Below are 20,107 nucleotides of genomic sequence, written 5' to 3'. Positions count from 1 at the left end.
CAGAATAGTATCGTAGGGACAAGGAAAGTAAATTTGAAAACGCCCCAATGTAATCTGATGGAAGGCCTGGTGTGGGAAAAGTAGAGTTGATCCACACAGTCATCTATTACATGAGAAAACAGTCCCAGATTTTTACTTAATTTCCTCAAATAAATTGTACGTTTCTTCACCCCTTTCACTGAATATTTTGATCAAATAACTCAGTCTATTTAATCAAGAAAGTTCTCTAGACAAAAGTTTCTCGAAGTGGTCCTCACACACCTGCATCTGGGTTATTTGGAGTAATTCATTTGAAAGTAAAACGTGCTGGGACTATGGCTGACCTACTGAAATGGGAATCTGAGCAGGTATTTGCATTTGGAACGCACACCCCAGAAGTCCAGAGTTTATCCCAAGAAACAGTAAAGGTTAAGTAAGACCCATATCCAATAAATGATTACTATCTCATTGTTCACCTCCATTAACTAAAATTCAAAAAGATCTATATGGAGTGTATGGTCACCCACTCATTCACTCCTTCCCATATTCATTCAATTCATTCTTCCATCAGGCCTTTCCCATTATTCCCCAATTACATTTTCACTGGTTAAATCCTCTTACCCTAAAGTTCTCATGCTTCTTTTGTTGACAGCACCAGAAAAAATCAACTAAAGGGCATATTTTTTCAAGTCAGCAATCTAAATCAAACTTGTCCTTCCTATGTTACAAATAATAAGAAATTTGCTAGAAGGCACCATGAGAAATAAAAAAATATAACTGAGAACAACAAATAAAGAGAATTTAAAAAATTTATAACCTCTGCAGAACAGCCAAGGTCTCACTAACAAACATCCTTTTTCATGCAGAAAATTGTGCTCACTATACCTGACATGGTGCAAGTATGTTTACTGCAATTTAATATCCAGACAAGCAGGAGAAGAAATTTAATAATTTTTCAGCTGGAATGAATTGACAGCCAGTGTAAGAAAACTGCAGACTTTGCAGAATCAATAAAAGCTGCTGGCATCAAAAAGTAGTACTTTTGCCTAGAAAACATCTCACAAAGGTCAGGTTTACAAACCACCAGGTAGCAGTATCACTTTCACATCTTTCCAGAGCTATTAAAATTCCATTAAACAACCTTCCAAAACTAACGTGCAACTTTAAAGTTCACCAAAAAGATCCCAGAACCAGATCAGCCTCAGTTCAAACTCCCAAAGCAAACCCTTGGTTAATTTTTGTCCCCTTGTCAAAAAAATCATTTGTAGAATTCTATTTTGTAAAAGAAAAATATCAAAACAAATATATATGTATTTATTTATAACTGTAATTATGGATTTAAGTGGATATACCCATTTAGTGAAATGATAAACACTCGGTAACATCAGAAAATTCTTTCCAAAAGTAAATTATTTTTCTGTTGCATTATCTTGGAAAGCCACTACCCCTATACCTGATGTCATAAAATCAAGCCAGTACTAAAATAGTCAGTACTCAATTGTGCCTGAAAAGGAGCTGACATTAAGTAATATTTCTTGCCCATTTTACACACAGAGCTCAGTCTATATTTCATTATAGGTGTGCTATGTTATCAAGCATAATCAATTCAGGATTAGCTACTCAGTCCACATTTATTGAGCACCTACTAAACCCATCCAAACACTGGCACATATGCCAGTGCCTCCCAGTGACCTACAACACCGAGGGAAGGAGGAGGGAACAGGGCTGTGAGGACAATCACTCTGCCTCTGAGCAGAGATGCATGGCAAAAGCCTCCCCTCAAGGAATTCAGTTTTCCTCCACAGGGCACAAACTTCACTGTTTGCTTACTTGATCTCAAAAGCAGATGGATTTGCACTCAATCAGAGCAGAACACAGGAACCTTAGGGACAAGGGCAAAGAACTCTGCTGCCCTACTCAGTTCAAATGCCAGTGGAAAGAATTAGGTTGACAGTGGAAAACAGGCAGCTCTTCTTTCTCCAAATCAGTGGTCTCCACATTTTTTTTAAATTTATTTATTAAATTTAATGCAGTCACATTGATAAATCAGGGTACATATGTTGAGAGAAAACATCTCTAGATTATTTTGACATTTGATTGTGCTGTATACCCCTCCCCCAAAGTTAAATTGTCTTCTGTCACCTTCTATCTGGTTTTCTTTGTGCCCCTCCCCTCGCCCAACCCCTCTCTCCTTCTTCACCACATCCCCCCTACCCCCACCCCCCACCCCCCACCCCCCACCCCCCACCTCTGTTGCCCTCACATTCTTGTTCATGTCTCTGAGTCTCATTTTTATGTCCCTTCTATGTATGGATTCATGTAGTTCTTAGTTTTTTTTCTGATTTACTTATTTCACTCCGTATAATGTTATCAAGGTCCATCCATGTTATTGTAAAGGATCCGATGTCATCATTTCTTATGGCTGAGTAGTACTCCATAGTATATATGTACCAAAGCTTGTTAATCCACTCGTCCTCTGACGGACACTTGGGTTGTTTCCAGATCTTCGCAATTGTGAACAATGCTGCCACAAACATGGGGGTGCATTTCTCCTTTTCGAGCCGTTCTATGGTGTCCTTGGGGTATATTCCTAAAAGTGGGATAGCTGGGTCAAAAGGCAGTTCGATTTTCAGTTTTTTGAGGAATCTCCATACTGTTTTCCACAGAGGCTGCACCAGTCTGCATTCCCACCAGCAGTGCAGGAGGGTTCCCTTTTCTCCACATCCTCGCCAGCACTTATTCTGTGTTGCTTTGTTGATGACCGCCATTCTGACTGGTGTGAGGTGATATTTCATTGTGGTTTTAATTTGCATTTCTCTAATGATTAGTGATGTTGAGCATTTTTTCATATGCCTGTTGGCCATCTGTATGTCCTCTTTGGAGAAGTGTCTATTCATCTCTTTTGCCCATTTTTGGATTGGATTGTTTGTCTTCCTGGTGTTGAGATTTACGAGTTCTTTATAAATTTTGGTTATTAACCCCTTATCAGACGTATTGTCAAATATGTTCTCCCATTTTGTAGTTTGTCTTTTTATTCTGTTCTTGTTGTCTTTAGCTGTGCAAAAGCTTTTTAGTTTGATATAGTCCCATTTGATAATCCTGTCTTTTATTTCACTTCCCCATGGAGATATATCATCAAATATATTGCTCTGAGAGATGTCGGAGAGCTTACTGCCTATGTTTTCTTCTAAGATGCTTATGGTTTCACGGCCTACATTTAAGTCTTTTATCCATTTTGAGTTTATTTTTGTGAGTGGTGTAAGCTGGTGATCTAGTTTCATTTTTTTGCAGGTAGCTGTCCAATTTTCCCAACACCATTTGTTAAAGAGGCTGTCTTTACTCCATTGTATTTCCTTGCCTCCTTTGTCAAATATCAGTTGTCCATAGAACTGTGGGTTTATTTCTGGGTTCTCTGTTCTGTTCCATTGATCTATATGCCTGTTCTTATGCCAGTACCAGGCTGTTTTGAGTACAATGGCCTTGTAGTATAACTTGATATCAGGAAGTGTGATACTTCCCACTTTATTCTTCTTTTTTAAGATTGCTGAGGCTATTCGTGGTCTCTTTTGGTTCCATGTAAATTTTTGGAATATGTGTTCTATATCTTTGAAGTATGTCATTGGTATTTTAATTGGTATTCCATTGAATTTATAGATTACTTTAGGTAATACAGACATTTTAATGATGTTTATTCTTCCTAACCATGAGCACGGTATATGCTTCCACTTGTTTGTATCTTCCTTGATTTCTTTTATCAATGCTTTGTACTTTTCCGAGTACAAGTCTTTAGTCTCCTTGGTTAAGTTTATTCCTAGGTACTTTATTTTTTTGGTTGTAATTGTGAAGGGGATTGTTTCCTTAATTTCTCTTTCTGACAGTTCATTGTTGGTGTATAAAAATGCCTCTGATTTCTGAGTATTGATTTTATATCCTGCCACTTTGCTGAATTCATTTATCAGGTCCAGTAGCTTTTTGACTGAGACTTTAGTGTTTTCTATATACAATATCATATCATCTGCAAATAATGATAGTTTTACTTCTTCTTTTCCCACTTGAATTTCTTTTATTTCTTCTTCTTGTCTGATAGCTGTGGCTAGGACTTCCAGGACCATGTTAAATAAGAGTGGTGAAAGTGGGCACCCCTGCCTTGTTCCTGATCCTTAAGGGTATTGCTTTTAATTTTTGCCCATTGAGTATGATGTTGGCTGAGGGTTTCTCATAGATGGCTTTTATCATGTTGAGGTATGTTCCCTATATTCCCACTTTGCTGAGAGTTTTGATCATGAAGGGGTGCTGGATTTTATCAAATGCTTTTTCTGCATCTATTGAAATTATCATATAGTTTTTCTCCTTCTTTTTGTTGATGTGATGAATCACATTGATTGATTTACGAATATTGTACCAGCCTTGCCTCCCAAGAATAAATCCCACTTGATCATGGTGTATGATTTTTTCCATATATTGTTGGATCTGGTTTGCTAATATTTTGTTGAAGATTTTAGCATCTAGATTCCTCAGAGATATTGGCCTATAATTTTCTTTCTTTGTGTTGTCTTTGCCTGGTTTTGGAATCAGAATTATGCTCGCCTCATAAAAGGAGCTTGGAAGTCTTCCTTCCTCTTGAATTTTTTGAAATAGTTTGAGAAGGATAGGAGTTAGTTCTTCTTTGAATATTTGGTAGAATTCTGTTGTGAAGCCATCGGGCCTTGGACTTTTCTTTGTTGGGAGTTTTTTGATAACTGTTTTGATCTCCTTTGTTATAATCGGTCTGTTTAGGTTTTCTGATTCTTCCAGATTGATTTTTGGAAGATTGTATGTTTCAAGGAATTTGTCCATTATATCTAGGTTCTAGTTGTTTGGCATACAGTTCTTCATAGTATTTTCTTACAATATTTTGTATTTCTGTTGTGTCAGTTGTTATTTCTCCTCTCTCATTTCTAATTTTATTTATTTGAGTCCTCTCTCTCTTTTTCTTGGTGAGTCTAGTTAAAGGTTCATCAATCTTGTTTACCTTTTCAAAGAACCAGCTCCTAGTTTCATTGATCCTCTGTATTGTTTCTTTAGCCTCTATGTCATTTATTTCTGCTCTGAGCTTTATTATTTTTTTCCTTCCACTACATTTGGGCTTTACTTGCTGTTCTTTTTCTAATTCTTTTAGATGCAGGGTTAAGTTGTTTATTTGAGCTTTTCCTAGCTTCTGAAAGTGTGCCTGTAGTGCTATGAACTTCCCTCTCAGCACTGCTTTCGCTGTGTCCCATAAATTTTGAGTTGTTATATGCTCACTGTCATTCGTTTCTAGGAATTTTTTTATTTCTTCTTTGATCTCATTCTTAATCCATTAATTATTTAACAACCTGCTATTTAGTTTCCATGTGTTTGAGAATTTTTGAGCTTTTCTGTTGTGATTCATTTCTAGTTTCATGCCGTTGTGATCGGAGAAAGTGCTTGATATGATTTCAGTCTTCTTAAATTTGTTGAGAGCACTTTTGTGCCCTAACATGTGGTCTATCCTAGAGAATGTACCATGAGCACTTGAAAAGAATGTATATTCTGCTGCTTTAGGGTGAAAGGTTCTGAAGATATCTATTAAATCGAGTTGATGTAGTGTTTCCAATAAGTCTGCTGTTTCTTTGTTAATTTTCTTTCTTGAGGATCTATCTAGTGATGTTAGTGGGTATTGAAATCCCCTACTATTATAGTATTGCTGTTGATCTCGCCCTTTAAATCCATCAAAGTCTGCTTTATATATTTAGGTGCTCCTATATTAGGTGCATAGATATTTATAATAGTTATATCTTCCTGTTGGATTACTCCCTTTATCATTATGTAGTGGCCTTCTTTATCTCTTACTATATCCTTTGTTTTAAAGTCCATTTTGTCTGATATAAGTATTGCTACTCCAGCTTTTTTTTCATTTCCATTTGTATGAAACGTTTTTTTCCATCCTTTTATCTTCAATCTATGTGTGTCTTTTGTTCTAAGGTGTGTCTCTTGTAGACAACATATGTATGGGTCCTGTTTTCTTATCCACGCAGCTACCCTATGTCTTTTGATTGGATCATTTAATCCATTTACATTTAAGGTTATTATTGATATGTAGTTGTTTATTGCCATTTTCTTCTTTAAAGGTGTATTCCTTTTTTTTTTTTTTTTTTTGCTGTATTCTTTTCCCACTTTGATCTGTTAACACCAGGCCCCTTAATATTTCCTGCAGCATTGGATTGGTTGTAATGAATTCCTTGAGTTGTTTTTTGTCTGGGAAGCTTTTTATTTCTCCTTCGATTTTAAACGATAGCCTTGCTGGATAAAGTAGTCTTGGTTGTAGGTTCTTGTTCTGCATTACTTTGAATATTTCTTGCCATTCCCTTCTGGCCTCAAGTGTTTCTGTTGAGAAGTCAGATGTCATCCTTATGGGGGCTTCTTTGTAGGTGATAACTTTTTTTTCTCTTGCAGCTTTTAATATTTTCTCTTTATCGCTTAGCTTTGGTATTTTAATTATGATGTGTCTTGGTGTAGGTTTCTTTGGGTTTCTCTTTAATGGAGTCCTCTGTGCTTCTTGGATTTGTGAGAGTTTCTCTTGCATTAATTTAGGGAAGTTTTCAGCTATGATATGATTGAACAAAGTCTTTATCCCTTGTTCTTTTTCTTCTTCTTTAGGAACCCCTATGATGCGGATGTTACTTCTCTTCATGTTGTCACAGAGCTCTCTAAGAGTTTCCTCTGACTCTTTGAGTCTTTTTTCTATTTTCTTCTCTGCTTTCATGCCTTCATTCCAGTTGTCCTCTAACTCGCTGATTCAATCCTCTGCTCTATCTATCCTGTTTTTAATTCCTTCCATTGTGGTCTTTATTTCTGATATTGTATTTGTCATCTCCAACTGATTCTTTTTTATACTTGCTATTTCTTTATTTAGGTTTTCAAACTGCCCCTCCATTGTTGTTCTAAGATCCCTAAGCATCCTTACAATCATTATTTTGAACTCCGCATCTGGAAGTTTGATTATTTCCATATCACTCAGTTCATCTCTCGAAGGTGTCTCTTGTGGTTTCATTTGGATTGCACTCCTTTGTCTTCTCATCCTCTTTTTTGTTTGTTTGTTTTATTTGTAGAGTTGGTTGAGTCTAGGCTTGGTGTTGTCTGCCTCCAGTTTTCAGTTGTTTTATTTCTAGGTCTTCTTGGGTTGGTATCAGCTGTTATCTGTAATCCACTTTCGGATTTGGGCAGCTTTGAAGTCTTGATTTGTTTGTTTTCTTAACAGGTGATAGTCTTGTTTACTGATCTCAGCAGGGGGCTTCCTTGAAACTGTATCCAGGAATGCGGTGGGTGTAACCTGAGACTCTGAAGGCCTCTTTAGCCAGCTAATCTCACTGGGGGCAGGGTGTTTTCTCAGCTTCAGTAGGGGGAGGTGTATCTCAGATATCCATGGAGACCTGAGTTACTGCCCCTCCTCCCCACTTCTTGTTTTCAGTTGTGTCTTGTTGCACTGATTGGAGCTGGACAGATGTCCGGAGGTCTCTGATCCGGAAGCACTTCAGCTCAGTTTTGTGAAAGGTTCAGTCCCTCCCCCAGCTATGGCCGCCTCCAGCACGGATGAGTCAGCCCTTTTAGCTCCTCTCCTGCATTCCTTATCCCCTCACAGTCTGTCCCTCTCCCTGTCCTCTCCGCCTGGGAGATAAGGTGGTCCTTTCAACGCACCTTGCTCCCTGGTCGCCAGGCAAGTGGCTGTGAGCAGTAGTTTCTGCTCCCCTCCCTCCGAGATCCTCTCTGGGCTCTCAGCCCCACCCTCCCCCTCCGTTCCGGCAAGCAGAGGAGGTTCAGGGGGCTCCCTACCAGGACTCCTGTGATTTCCTCTTTGCTCCTTGGTTTTTGAGAGCCGTTCTTGCAGTTCAGAGTTGGTTTTTCATGCTGAGTTTTCCTAAATTGATTTGTATTCCAGTTTGGTGGTGAGAGCTGGGCGTCTGTGCTTCCGCCTACTCCGCTGCCATCTTTTTTCTCCCGGTCTCCACGTTTTGAAAAATCACTTTCCTGATTCAGTTAAAGATTTCAGGAATAAATATTTTTTCTCAAACTCTGTTTACTTAAAAAAACATATGGAAAAACAATTAATAAGCAATATAATTTACATACAATAAAAATAATTTAATAATACATTTAAGAATGCATATATATTATTAGCTACATACTAATGTTGTCACATATTACGTACTATACAAAATATATTTAAAAAGAAAGATGTTAAAGGAAGAGAAAACACAAAGACAAATTCTAGTATCTTTTCCCTGTACTTTTTCCTGTACACATTGGTCACTGTGAGCCAGCGAACCCCTGAAGTATTGTTATCCTCTGTAACAAAACTCTTTTCTGGTGCCCAGTGGCTACAGATGTGGGGTCAGATCAATAGAGGGTCACAAATACTTGGACTGTATTGTCTTAGCCTCCTAAGAAATCCTTTCAAAATGTTATATTTTTCAGAGCACTGTTGAAAGTTTTAACAAGGAATGCCAAAACATTCCACTGTAAGAACACAGTATATGAATGAGCGTGTTAAAGGAGGCTGTTGAGACTACTGCATCTCTCAGACTGACTGTATGAACTCCATGTGAAAATGTTCTTTCGACTCTAACGCCAAGATTTTTGTTTGTTTGTTTGTTTGTTTTTTGTTTTGCCCTTATGACAGTAGCTTTCAAAACTGCCTATGTGAATATGGCTTAATTTCCTGTATCCCAAACCCACACCAAGCCTCGAATTTGCTATTCTCATCTGTTTCCCCGGGTCTCATTATTGTTTTTATAATACTAAGTCAAAACATATTTTACTTAATACAATAGAGGAAAAGAATAAAAATCTCCAGTAACAGTGTGTATGTTTGGAGGTGGGGGTTAATTACTCTAGTCTTCCTAAGGATGGACACAAGAACGTATTCCTGGAAGCTCCAAATTCTCTGTGCTATGGATTATATGTACTCTGAACTATGAAAACTCAGAGAATTTTGAACAAATGTCATTTTGTAAAACAGTCTTGGGACTGAATCCTTGTTTCCCAAAGAAGAATAAGCTATTTACTCAATTATCTGCAAACATTAGCCACAGGCCTACCTTATTGGAAGAAGTAAGCAAAGGCTAATTATAAAATGTACTCTTATCCCCACTTTTCTAAAGCCTGTGCCTCTTAGCAGAAACGTAACTGTTTCTAGATAAATGCTCGATAAATATTTGTTGAGGCCCTGGTCGGTTGGCTCAGTGGTAGTGTCGGCCCAGCGTGTGGAAGTCCTGGATTCGATTCCTAGCCAGGGCACACAGGAAAAGAGCCCATCTGCTTCTCCACCCTTCCCCCTCTCCTTTCTCTCTGTCTCTTTCTTCCCCTCCTGCAGCCAATGCTCCATTGGAGCAAAGTTGGCCTGGGCGCTGAGGATGGCTCCATGGACTCCGCTTCAGGTGCTAGAATGGCTCCGGTTGTAATGGAGCAACAGCCCCAGATGGGCAGAGCATCGCCCCCTGGTGGGCATGCTGGGTGGATCCCGGTCAGGTGCATATGGGAGTCTGTCTCTCTGCCTCCCCACTTCTCACTTCAGAAAAATTAAAAAAAATTAAAAATAATAAAAATTAAAAGTATTTGTTGAATGAGTAGAAAAATAACTATATAATACCAACAGTTACTTTAGCTAAAGAGTCATTATTTGATTTCTTTCTTTCATAGACCTCTAGTACCACATAAACCTCAAGATGCAAAATGGCAAGTAGATTTCATCTAGAATATTAAGCACAATCAAATGGCAGTGATTCTCAAGAACTATGTATTGAGAGGAATTCTGAGGAAATTCCATGGTTGATCAGTAAAGAATACCAGAATGTAGGGAAGGTGGAGGGCGGCACAGAATGGTCAATCTGCTGATACCACCCTGGAAAGATAACAGATGTTTTCAAAATCCAAAGGTGCTTATTTAAGTTAAAGGCTCAATGATTTTTGTTATCTGAAGACTTGCTTTCCACTTCTATTTATTTTAATATTCATTAGTCCAACTTGCTACTCTGTCCTTCTAATAAATTAGGAGGAGTTCCTTGAAGATAAGGACCATGTCTTTATCATTTTATAAAATCCCCACACAGCACAATAAATATTCCATAAATGGCAGGTGGTCCTTTTGTGTTACTTTGGGGAAAACAAAAATCATTGAGTGCTTTAACTTAAATAAGCATCTCTGGATTTCAAAACTATCCATTAACTATCAGGGTGGGTCAGCAAATTGACAACACTGTTGTCTCTCCAACCTCCCTAGCTAACTCATTTTTTACTAATCAATCAGGGCTTCTTCCTCACAATCCCTCCCAATAAAGGCTGAAAGGGCAGTTCATTTTCTAGCTTCAACCAAAAGATTTATCTAAACTAGTGGTTCTCAATTCTAGTTTTCAATTCTGGCTATTCATTAGAATTACCTATAGTGTATTTTAGAAAAATGCAGACCCCCCCCCCAACTCCTCCATCACAGAAATTGTGATGTAATTATTAAAAATGGATCACAGATATAAAAGTTTGGTTTGGGTTTTATAAAATTGCCAAGTGACTAAAATGAACAGCTAAACTGAGAACACTGATCTTTTCTAGATCACCATTAGTTCCTAAAGACTGCATCCTTCTCTTATGGAGTTATGATCCAAATCAGCATGTCAGATACAGAAGAAAGTTCTGCCATAAAGAGTCATAAGTTAACTTTCCACACAATTGACCACTGAAGCCTTTCATTGTAACTCCTACTGTAAGTAAAGCTTTATTGAAACACAGCCACTCCCATTCATTTATGTAATTCTATGGCTGTTTGCATGCCACAAGGACAGAAATGATCAGTTGTAACAAAGACCTCACAGTCCATAAAGCCTAAAATATTTAATATCAAGTCCTTTAAGAAAGTGTCTTCCACCCCAGATATGTGTATAAGGAATACATCAGAGAAATAATCTAAAACAGCCAATTCAGGCTGGACCCTAAAGGTTCTAGAGAAAGGCCTCAGAGGTTAATAAGAAAAAGCTCACTAAATGGGAAGCCACATCTCCTCTAGCCACAAGTTGTTCTGCTTTTACTTTTCAAACTTCATTGAAAGAAAGCTTTGAACACCACTGACTTGGAAAGTAAGAGATCTGAATAGACAAAAGCCAGGTAAAGTATACTCTGCTTTGCCTGGATAACTTTAACATTCTCCAAAATCAAACTGATTAACCACAGCTTATTTAAGCTGGATATCTGATAAACAGCTATTTGGATACCATGTCCACCTACCAAGTTCTATACATCACATGCATTTATTTAGCTCTCTCATTAAAATTCTTTTATAAGTTACATTTTAATATTATATTTGGGGGTTTTGTAAGAATAAACAGAAGAAAAGGCCATGTAGAAAATATGTCTTGAATTTCTATATATTAGCAGCTAAAGGCATTCCTATTTTATTATGCAATATCTCTTAGAAAATGTTACATAAAAATTTTTCTTAGTGCTTATAGTCTAGAAACATGTAAATTTCTCATTATAAAATATACACTTTCATTTACACACTTATGTCAAATTATATAAAACACACTGTCATTATTCTTATGGAGAGCCAGGATTTATCAGTTGATTAAATCTTCCCTCTTTCCAAACACTATACAACACTTCATACAGCTTTTATTTTCATGGTCTCTTACATACAGTCATTTAATATAAGCTGCCTGAAATCCTTTTGGGAAATTGTCAATGTACAAAAAAAAAGTATATTAACATTATTAATCCTTTAGAAAAAATAGATTTTTCAATTTCATTTGAACACAGCACAAATGAAAAAATAAAGAAATAAAAAGGATTTATTTAAATTATAAATTAATAAAAATTAATTATAACTTAATAGGATGCAATTATTGGTCTCTTTTTTGATCTTAGATCAAAATCACCATCTAGTAACCCTTGCTAAAGGTGATCATTCAAATGTGGATTGATGTAAACCATGAAACTCCACAATCTGAAGTTTATAAATCAGAGAAGCAAATGCTGTTCACATTCTTTCTGTTGCAAAAGGGCAGGAAGCAATGTTTTCCAGTTGCATGTCACAATTAATCTTATACACAGTAGATGGTATCTTTGCAAGTCTTGAAATAAAACAATTCATTTTTTAAAAATCCAACATTAATATGAAAGTCAATAAGCATCAAGAAATTTTCTCCCTGCTTTGAATATTGCACCTTAATTTATTTACCTTTCTCTAAGTGGTTTATGCCACTTACTTTGCAGGGATTTTACAGATTTATAAGAGAGAAAAAAAGTAGCAGCACAAATGAGAACTAGAAAAGCACACAATAACTATAAAAACAGCTCATCCATCATCTCTACATTCTGATTCCAGAGACAGCAGTGAAAGGTGTTGTTTCCACACCACTCACTGAGCACACTTAAAAAGGTTTGTTCCATCACTTACACAACTAAAACTGATTGATTAGCTGCTAGAGAAAAATCAATACAAATATGCTAGAAAACACTAGGTTGTAAATTCATCTGGCCTCAACGAAGTCCTGGTCACTGCTTGACATGTTTTTCTAGACATCTAAAATGCAACCATGTCAAACCTCAGCCCCCAAACACTGCTATGCCTCAGAATTGTTAAAACCTCAATCTCAGCGAAGGTGAGGAACTAAGGGAGACGGATTCCGCATTGTCTGTTAGAACAATACGATGATACCCAGAAGTTACCTGGTAAATATTATACTCCTATGCAGAACTACCTACAAAAATGATAAGCACACTGAGAAGGTTAAAATAGTCAAAGAAAATCTCAAAGGGACAAGTTCAGGGAGAGAAAAAGAAAAAAAGCCAGGGAACCAAATAAATAGAAATTATACACACATGTGCGTGCGCGCACATACACACGTAAAAGGTAAACTAAAGTTTCTATTTCAAAATATAAATAATTTTGACTTGAATGCTTTCCACTCAAAAGTTAAAGAGCTGCCCTTCTCATTGTTTGGCACCTGACTGTATAGTCAGCATATTTTTACTGCTTTGGGAATCCACTTTACACTCAGAATGATTCCATGAATCTCTTCTTGATGCTCCCTTGCCTTTGGGTTAGCCCTCAGTCTCTTCACTTTCATTAGGCTGCTAAGAAATACATTTTTATAATTATAAAATGTTTCATAAATATGCTATTCAAAAAGAAATTGTGATCTTATTGTATCATGACAAGAAACTGGGTTTTAATCCCCATTCCACAATTTGTTTAGAGTTTTTACAAAATCAGTGTTTATTTCTACATATGTAGAAATTAAAAATTTTTACAAAAAGAAAGAAAGCAAATGTAATTTTCAGGATGAAAAATTTAATTTCCACTGCCTTTAAACACAGTGCTAAAATTTATTAGAAGCATATTTAAACATTTTACCATAACACAACCTTTCAAAGAATAATATTTTTTATTCATTATTCTTTGTAGAACAGAGAATATCATATGGTATAATGCAGAATTTAAAAGGTTATGGCCCAAACAATATTCCTAACACCTGAGTTATTAAAAAGCGACATATGTAAAAATCACAAAACTAGGAAATAGGTTATTTCTTCTCTTATATTTACCTTCACAATTATTCTTCATAATTGTAAAGCTCCAACAGAAATTTTATAAGACCATTAAAATCCACTGTCCTTGCAGAAAAAAAATAATAATAAACTAACCCAATGTCTTTAAAATGTAAGCTCTAGACTGTTATTTCCTATAATAGAAAGGAATTATGAGGTCATTCTTAGCATGAATTTGCTTTCCAAAAATTAAGAAAATGAAAGGTAATTGTCATACTAAATAGCTTCCACATATAGAGACATTTTACACAAAACATATTTTAAAAGCAAAAGAAAATATGTTGTTTTATTATAGTCATTAACATTTGCTACAGATGTTTCAATATTCTCACCCAAAAATGAGTTTCTCTTTTTGGATTCACTTGAAATCCTTTCAGTTTAAGTATCATGACTTCATAATAAGACATAGGCAATTACTTTACATAAGTGATCTCAAATTCTAAGAAACAACACTGTCATCGTAATAAGAAAGCCATAGACCCTGGCCAGTGACTCAGTGGATAGAGTGTTGGCCCTGTGTACGGACATCCCGGGTTCTATTCCCAGTCAGGGCACACAAAAGAAGTGACCATCTGCTTCTCTCCCCCTCCCCTTACCTCTTCCTCTACTTTCCCTCTTCCCCTTTCTCAGTCAGTGGCTCGGCTTATCTGAGCTTATCGGCCTCAGGCACTAAGGATAGCTTGGTTGTCAAGCATCAGCTCCAGACAGGGGTTGCCAGGTGGGTCCTGGTCAGGGCACATTCAACAGTCTGTCTCACCATCTCCCCTCCTCTCACTTAAAAAAAGAGTGGGGAGAGGGGAAAGCCATTGCTCAGAGAGGTCAGGTACTTTGTTCAGATCATGTGGCTAGTAAGCAGCAGACCACTGTTCCAAATTCAAACTCTCCTACAGAAAGGAGCATCAAATACTCGACAACGTACAATTTTCCTAAATACAATGACTTATCTAGAAAGTCATGACCTAAATATTTTATTAACAGTAGTACATATCAAGCAAGTGAGCTCACCAATCCAACTACCTGCAACTCTAATTTATAGATAACAAGCCAATAGGAAAACTTCATATTGAAAACATTCCATGATTGGAAATAAAAAGACACATATGTATCTACAGATGATGATGATGATGATGATGATGATGATGAAAGTAATACTAAATAAACCTCTTCTAATACTTTCTCTATAAATATTCAGTAAGTCACTGAATACATATAGTATTTGAACCACTCACCTTAACTAACCCAACTCACTAGGATATGTCAATGTTAACTACCAATTAAAGTCTGATAGAAGAAACACACTTATCTCTGTTGCTCAGAAGGTAATTAGATAAATCAGAGAGCTAACTGTTGGATATATTTAGAATAATTCTATAATCATTTTCATAAAAACTACGTTTACTCCTTTTTTTCCCCCTCAAGTCACATATGATATACCAGTGTGGCCATACTAAGTCATGATGCAGTCATATGAAAGTGCTAGTATAGGTTATTGATGAGAACAGACATGAGGGAGCCAAGAGAATACTTTCACTTCCTACACAGTGATTTAACAGTTTTATATTTTTCAAATAAATTTTTAGAGTAAAATGAGATTTTTAAGTTATATGTAGTTGCAATTAGAAATGCATAAAGGGATGTGAGGGCGATCTGGCTGCGACATCTGTCACCCCATTGATCGCCAGGGTTGATTTGGCTGATCTGGCTGGCTAGGCGGGTGTCCCCTTCCTTCCTCACCACTCCATGTGCGTCCCTCCCAAAGCTGCGCGCTCGGTCGAAGAGGACGACCTTGCCCGCTAGAGGAGAGGACCGTTCTTCGGTCAAGGGTATACGAGTAGCTGCGTTCCCTGCTAGAACCTCCAAACAAGTCTCAAGAAATGCATAAACTTGAAAAAGTGCCTCAAAGACATTTATTTGTATGCCATCCAATTTGCATTGTTGAATGGATAGATCATATAGTTCTAATATCTCCATTAACCAGCAGATATATAAAAAAAAACAATAAACACCACGTAAGAATGGCAGAAAAGACATCATTTTTCAAATATATTAGGTTTCTGTGCAAAACTTATGCCCTTTCTGAAAAATTCTTAAAGTAGTTGTAGTAGAAAAGACAACCACCTAAACTTTTCCTTAAATAACTTCCTTAATCTAAAACACTAGCAAGAGTCAAAGTTTCCTTTCATCTTTTTATTTTTTAAAATTTTCCATTGATTGAGAGAGGGAGAGAGGAAGAGAGGGAAAGAGATCCAGCCAGGGTCTTTTTAAAAAATATATAATTTGGCCTGACCTGTGGTGGCACAGTGGATAGAGCGTCAACCTGGAAACACTGAGGTTGCCGGTTCAAAACCCTGGGCTTGCCTGGTCAGGGCACATACGGGAGTTGATGCTTCCTGCTCCTCCCCCCTTCTCTCTCTCTCTCTCTCTCTCTCTCTCTCTCTCTCCTCTATAATGAATAAATTAAAAAATTTAAAAAATCTTAAAAAAAAAGTTTAAAAAAATGTAATTTATTGATTGATTTTAAAGAGAGAGGAAGGGAGAGAAAGAGAGAGAGACAGAAACATCAATCCATTCCTGTAGGTGCCCTGACCAGAAATCAAATCAGCAACCTCTGCGAATTCAGGTGAGGCTCTACCCAACCAAGCTATCCGGCCAGAGCAATGGATTTCCTTTCATTTCTGACTTAATACAAGTTAAATAGAAACAGAAGAGGGTACTGAGCAAAGAATATAAAAATAGGAAAAAAAATATTGTGGGATGTTAATAAATCGACCAAGATTATTTTCTATTATAAAGAGCATTCCAAATTTATGTTGATAAAAGCTTTACATAGACTAAATAAATGTATTTGGAACTCATACTTGTTGAGATTTAGGGTGTGAAATACTGAAAGTAGCACTCAAAGTTACCTGTTAAAAGGAAAAGTATGTTGCCAATAACTATTAACCCACAAGATTATGAGACAACAGATTATCTCATTGTGGGTGTAAAAGCACACAGATAATATATATACACATAGTATAAACAAAGACAAAAAAGAAAGTTTATGGTTAAACAGTTATGTGTCAACCAACACAACTGTGACTCATGTAAAAGATAAGTCTTGCTACCTGCTGAGAGATACTTAGACAATCACACTTTCCAGCAAGTAATGATTTGGAAGTAGCTGGCCACCCACACAGTCACTCTCCTTCAGGCTCTCTATCAATAACCCTCCTTACTGGCCCAGTACTCCTGTGCATAAACCATATTTATTGGCTGATAGTAAAATCTACCTTCTTCTTTCAAAAACTCTGAGAAACCCTCATCAGCCCTATTTCCTAATGGTGCAGAAATGACCAAAGAAAGAGGCAGAAATCTTGAAAAGTATCACTGAGACCATAAGAATCTTAACACATGTCAAAAGGTCATGAATTTCATTTTTATTTTTTTGTCTTTTCCATGGAAACAAAAGATAGGTGATAAAATTCAAATCATGTCACTTACCTTAGAGTCATTAAAATTTTAAAAAAATGAAAGAGTGGTTAGAGAACAGTAATGTAAATATTATAATCTGAATGATTGACTGACTCAATCAGATAAGCTGAAATATTTGTAAACTCTTCAGAAAGCTAAAGAAGCATATATGTAAAGTAAAAAAAAATTAGAATACTACTATAATTTATAAAGAACACTAAAATTATACATAATTCTGGATACTCTTACCTTGAAAAGACTGCTTGGCTCTATCTACAAGTTCGTCAATAGGATAACTGGCCAAATTTCCTCGGGCATGTTTAGTTTTGCAGTAGGTACAAGCATTGAGACACCTGTTCAAATGACAGCAATAAAAAGCCTCAAATTTTGAAAATAGTGCATATTTAACATGAAAAAAAGGCCCCACCAAAGTGCTACTTTAGTAACATTTACAGTTTATATAAAAGATACAAAAAACTAGTATCTATTATACTTCATATTTATTTTATTTCTACCAGGCACTAAAAATTGCAATTATTTATGTTTCAGTCACTCAAGAATGACTGTACATATCATGTAATATTACCTTCAAATACACATATTCTGAGTGGTACAAAGTTTATAAAAAGCTTATAATGATTAATCCAAAGAAATTCAAGATACAAATTGCTTTAAAGACACTGTTCTTTCTCTGACTGTCATAAAACTAAAATTTTAGTATCTCCTATATATACCATATTATTCATAAATGAAAGTGCATATTCATTTAAATTTTAACTAACATGATAACAGTCAACACAGCATTTTCATAAAAAATACACCCTTACAAATTTTCAGATATTTTGTACTGTTTGAAATGAGAAAAAAATATGTAAACATGACCTATGTTTAATTTTTCTCACTTTGAAATTTTAAAGCATTTGTAAAATCATCTTTTAAAACCTTGTTATTCATTATAGCAATTATGTCTAAAGACTATTGGGAAATAATTTTATTTTTTAGTATTTCATGGCTAATGTCATTCTACTTTTTTTTTAAAGGGAGAGAGACTGGAGGGAGTGGGGGTAGAGAGAGAGCAGCTCGTAGTTGCTTTCACTTTGATTGTTCATTGATTGCTTCTCATACATGCCTTGACCAGTGCCAAGCCAGTGTACCCTTGCGCCAGCCAGTGACCTTGGGCTTTCCATCCCTGCAACCAGTAGGCTCAAACTAGTAAGCTTGGGGATCGTGTGGATGATTCTCCCACTCAAGCCAGTAACCCCGCACTGATGAATCCCCATTCAGAGCCAGCGACCGCAGGGTTTCGAATTGGTGACCTCAGCATTACAGGTCAACTCTTTATCCACTGTGCCACCACAGGTCAGGTTCTACTTATTTTTTTAATTACTTAAATTTATCATCCTAGAGCACCTGAATCACTGAAGAGATTTGTTTTGTTTTTCAATGTTGTTGACCCTTATTTTTGGCATAGACTTTTTTTATTATCAGTGTTACTTTTACTTTATAATAAAAAAAATTATTTAAATAATATTTTTAAATTACAAGTGTAAAACCAACATTTATCAAAAGGATATATGTTCACTGGAGCATTATTACAATAGTCAAGATATGGAAGCAACATAAGTGTCTGGGGATGTATGAATAGATTTTAAAAATGTGGCGTATAGGCCCTGGAGGGTTGGCTCAGTGGTAGAGTTTTGGGCCGGCATGTAGAAGTCCTGGGTTTGATTCCCAGTCAGGGCACACAGGAGAACCACCCATCTGCTTCTCCATCCTTCCTCCCCCTTCTCTCTGTCTCTCTCTTCCCCTCCCAAAGCCAAGGCTCCATTGGAGCAAAGTTGGCCGGGCACTAGGATGGCTCTATGGCCTCTGCCTCAGGTTCTAGAATGGCTCTGGATGCAACAGAGCAACGCCGCAGATGGGCAGAGCATCGCCCCCTGGTGGGCATGCTGGATGGATCCCGGACAGGCACATGTGGGAGTCTGTCTGACTGCCTTCCCACTTCTAACTCCAGAAAAATACAAAAAAAAAAAAAGTGTCGCATGTATATACACAATAGAATATTACTCAGCCATAGAAAAGATAATCCTGCCATTTGTGACAATATGGATAGACCCTCAGGGCATGTTTAGTTAAGTCAGTCAGATAAATAAGGGTAAATACTATATGTTTTCTCCTACAAGTGAAATACTATATTAAAGAAAATAGAACTCATAGAAATAGGGAACAAATTAGTGGTTGCCAAAGGGTGGGATCTGTGGGATGTTGATAGGAAAACAGGTAAAGGTGGCCTGAAGGTACAAACGTCCATGTACAGGATAAATAAAGTCCATGGATGTAACATATAACATGGTACTAAGATCTTAAAAGGATCATAAGAGAAAAAAATTGTAACTATATGGGGTGACAGACATTAACTAAACTAATTGTGGTAAACACTGAACAGTATATACATACCTCAAATCATTATGTTGTACACTTTAACTTACGCAGCGTTATATGCCAACTGTATCTCTGTAAAACCAGAGGGTCAAATAAATAGCTAGCTCAAGGGCAGTAACTCAAACCTCAAGAGCTGAAATTCGTTTCTAGGCCTATCAAACTTCAAATTCCATGATGTTTTCATACCAAACTTCCTCCCAGAATCTATGTGTATCAAATATCCTAGCTACACACAAATGTAGATAAGGTATAATCATAAGATAAGCAATCATCTGATATGAGATATAAAGAAACATGACTTATATATTCAAAGATTTGGCCAATATACATCATCCTGTGTATGAAGCTATTGGTTTAAACAAGTATTCCTCTCTTCTATTCTATGGAAAGATAAGACTAGGTTTCTTGTCCATCCACTGGCCCAAGCCAGTTACTCCATCCTTGCTGTTTACAAGTTCTGTTTTCATCCTCCTGCTGGTTCTTTGGCCAATGGAGAACTGCTTAAGTTAAGTGGACAATCTTAATAGAAGCTACTACTATTTCTGACTATAGCTGTATCTTAAAAATAACAGTTGTAAGGGACACCATCCTGGAAAAGGGGAAGGAAAACAAAAGGAGAACGGCAGAAAACATGTAT

The 20,107-nt window shown here is 36.6% G+C and overlaps 1 protein-coding gene across 7 annotated transcripts in view; it reads right to left on the bottom strand.

Annotated features, from left to right (window-relative positions):
* CDKAL1 (CDK5 regulatory subunit associated protein 1 like 1) overlaps nt 1-20,107 on the bottom strand; it is an 875,166-nt gene that overhangs the window by 466,585 nt on the left and 388,474 nt on the right. For all 7 annotated transcript variants that reach the window (XR_010750305.1, XM_066377142.1, XM_066377141.1 and 4 more), the window contains one exon: nt 17,278-17,381. Coding sequence is in view for 6 of the 7 variants with exons in the window: in XM_066377142.1 (XP_066233239.1) it covers nt 17,278-17,381 (104 nt within the window). In the remaining variant the exon portion in view is untranslated. The remainder of the gene's footprint in view (nt 1-17,277; nt 17,382-20,107) is intronic.

This window comes from Saccopteryx leptura, chromosome 3 (genome assembly GCF_036850995.1).
Source record: "Saccopteryx leptura isolate mSacLep1 chromosome 3, mSacLep1_pri_phased_curated, whole genome shotgun sequence".
Lineage (NCBI taxonomy): Eukaryota > Metazoa > Chordata > Mammalia > Chiroptera > Emballonuridae > Saccopteryx > Saccopteryx leptura.
The sequence above is the reverse complement of the archived record's forward strand: the minus strand, read 5'-3'. Positions and strand labels throughout refer to the sequence as shown.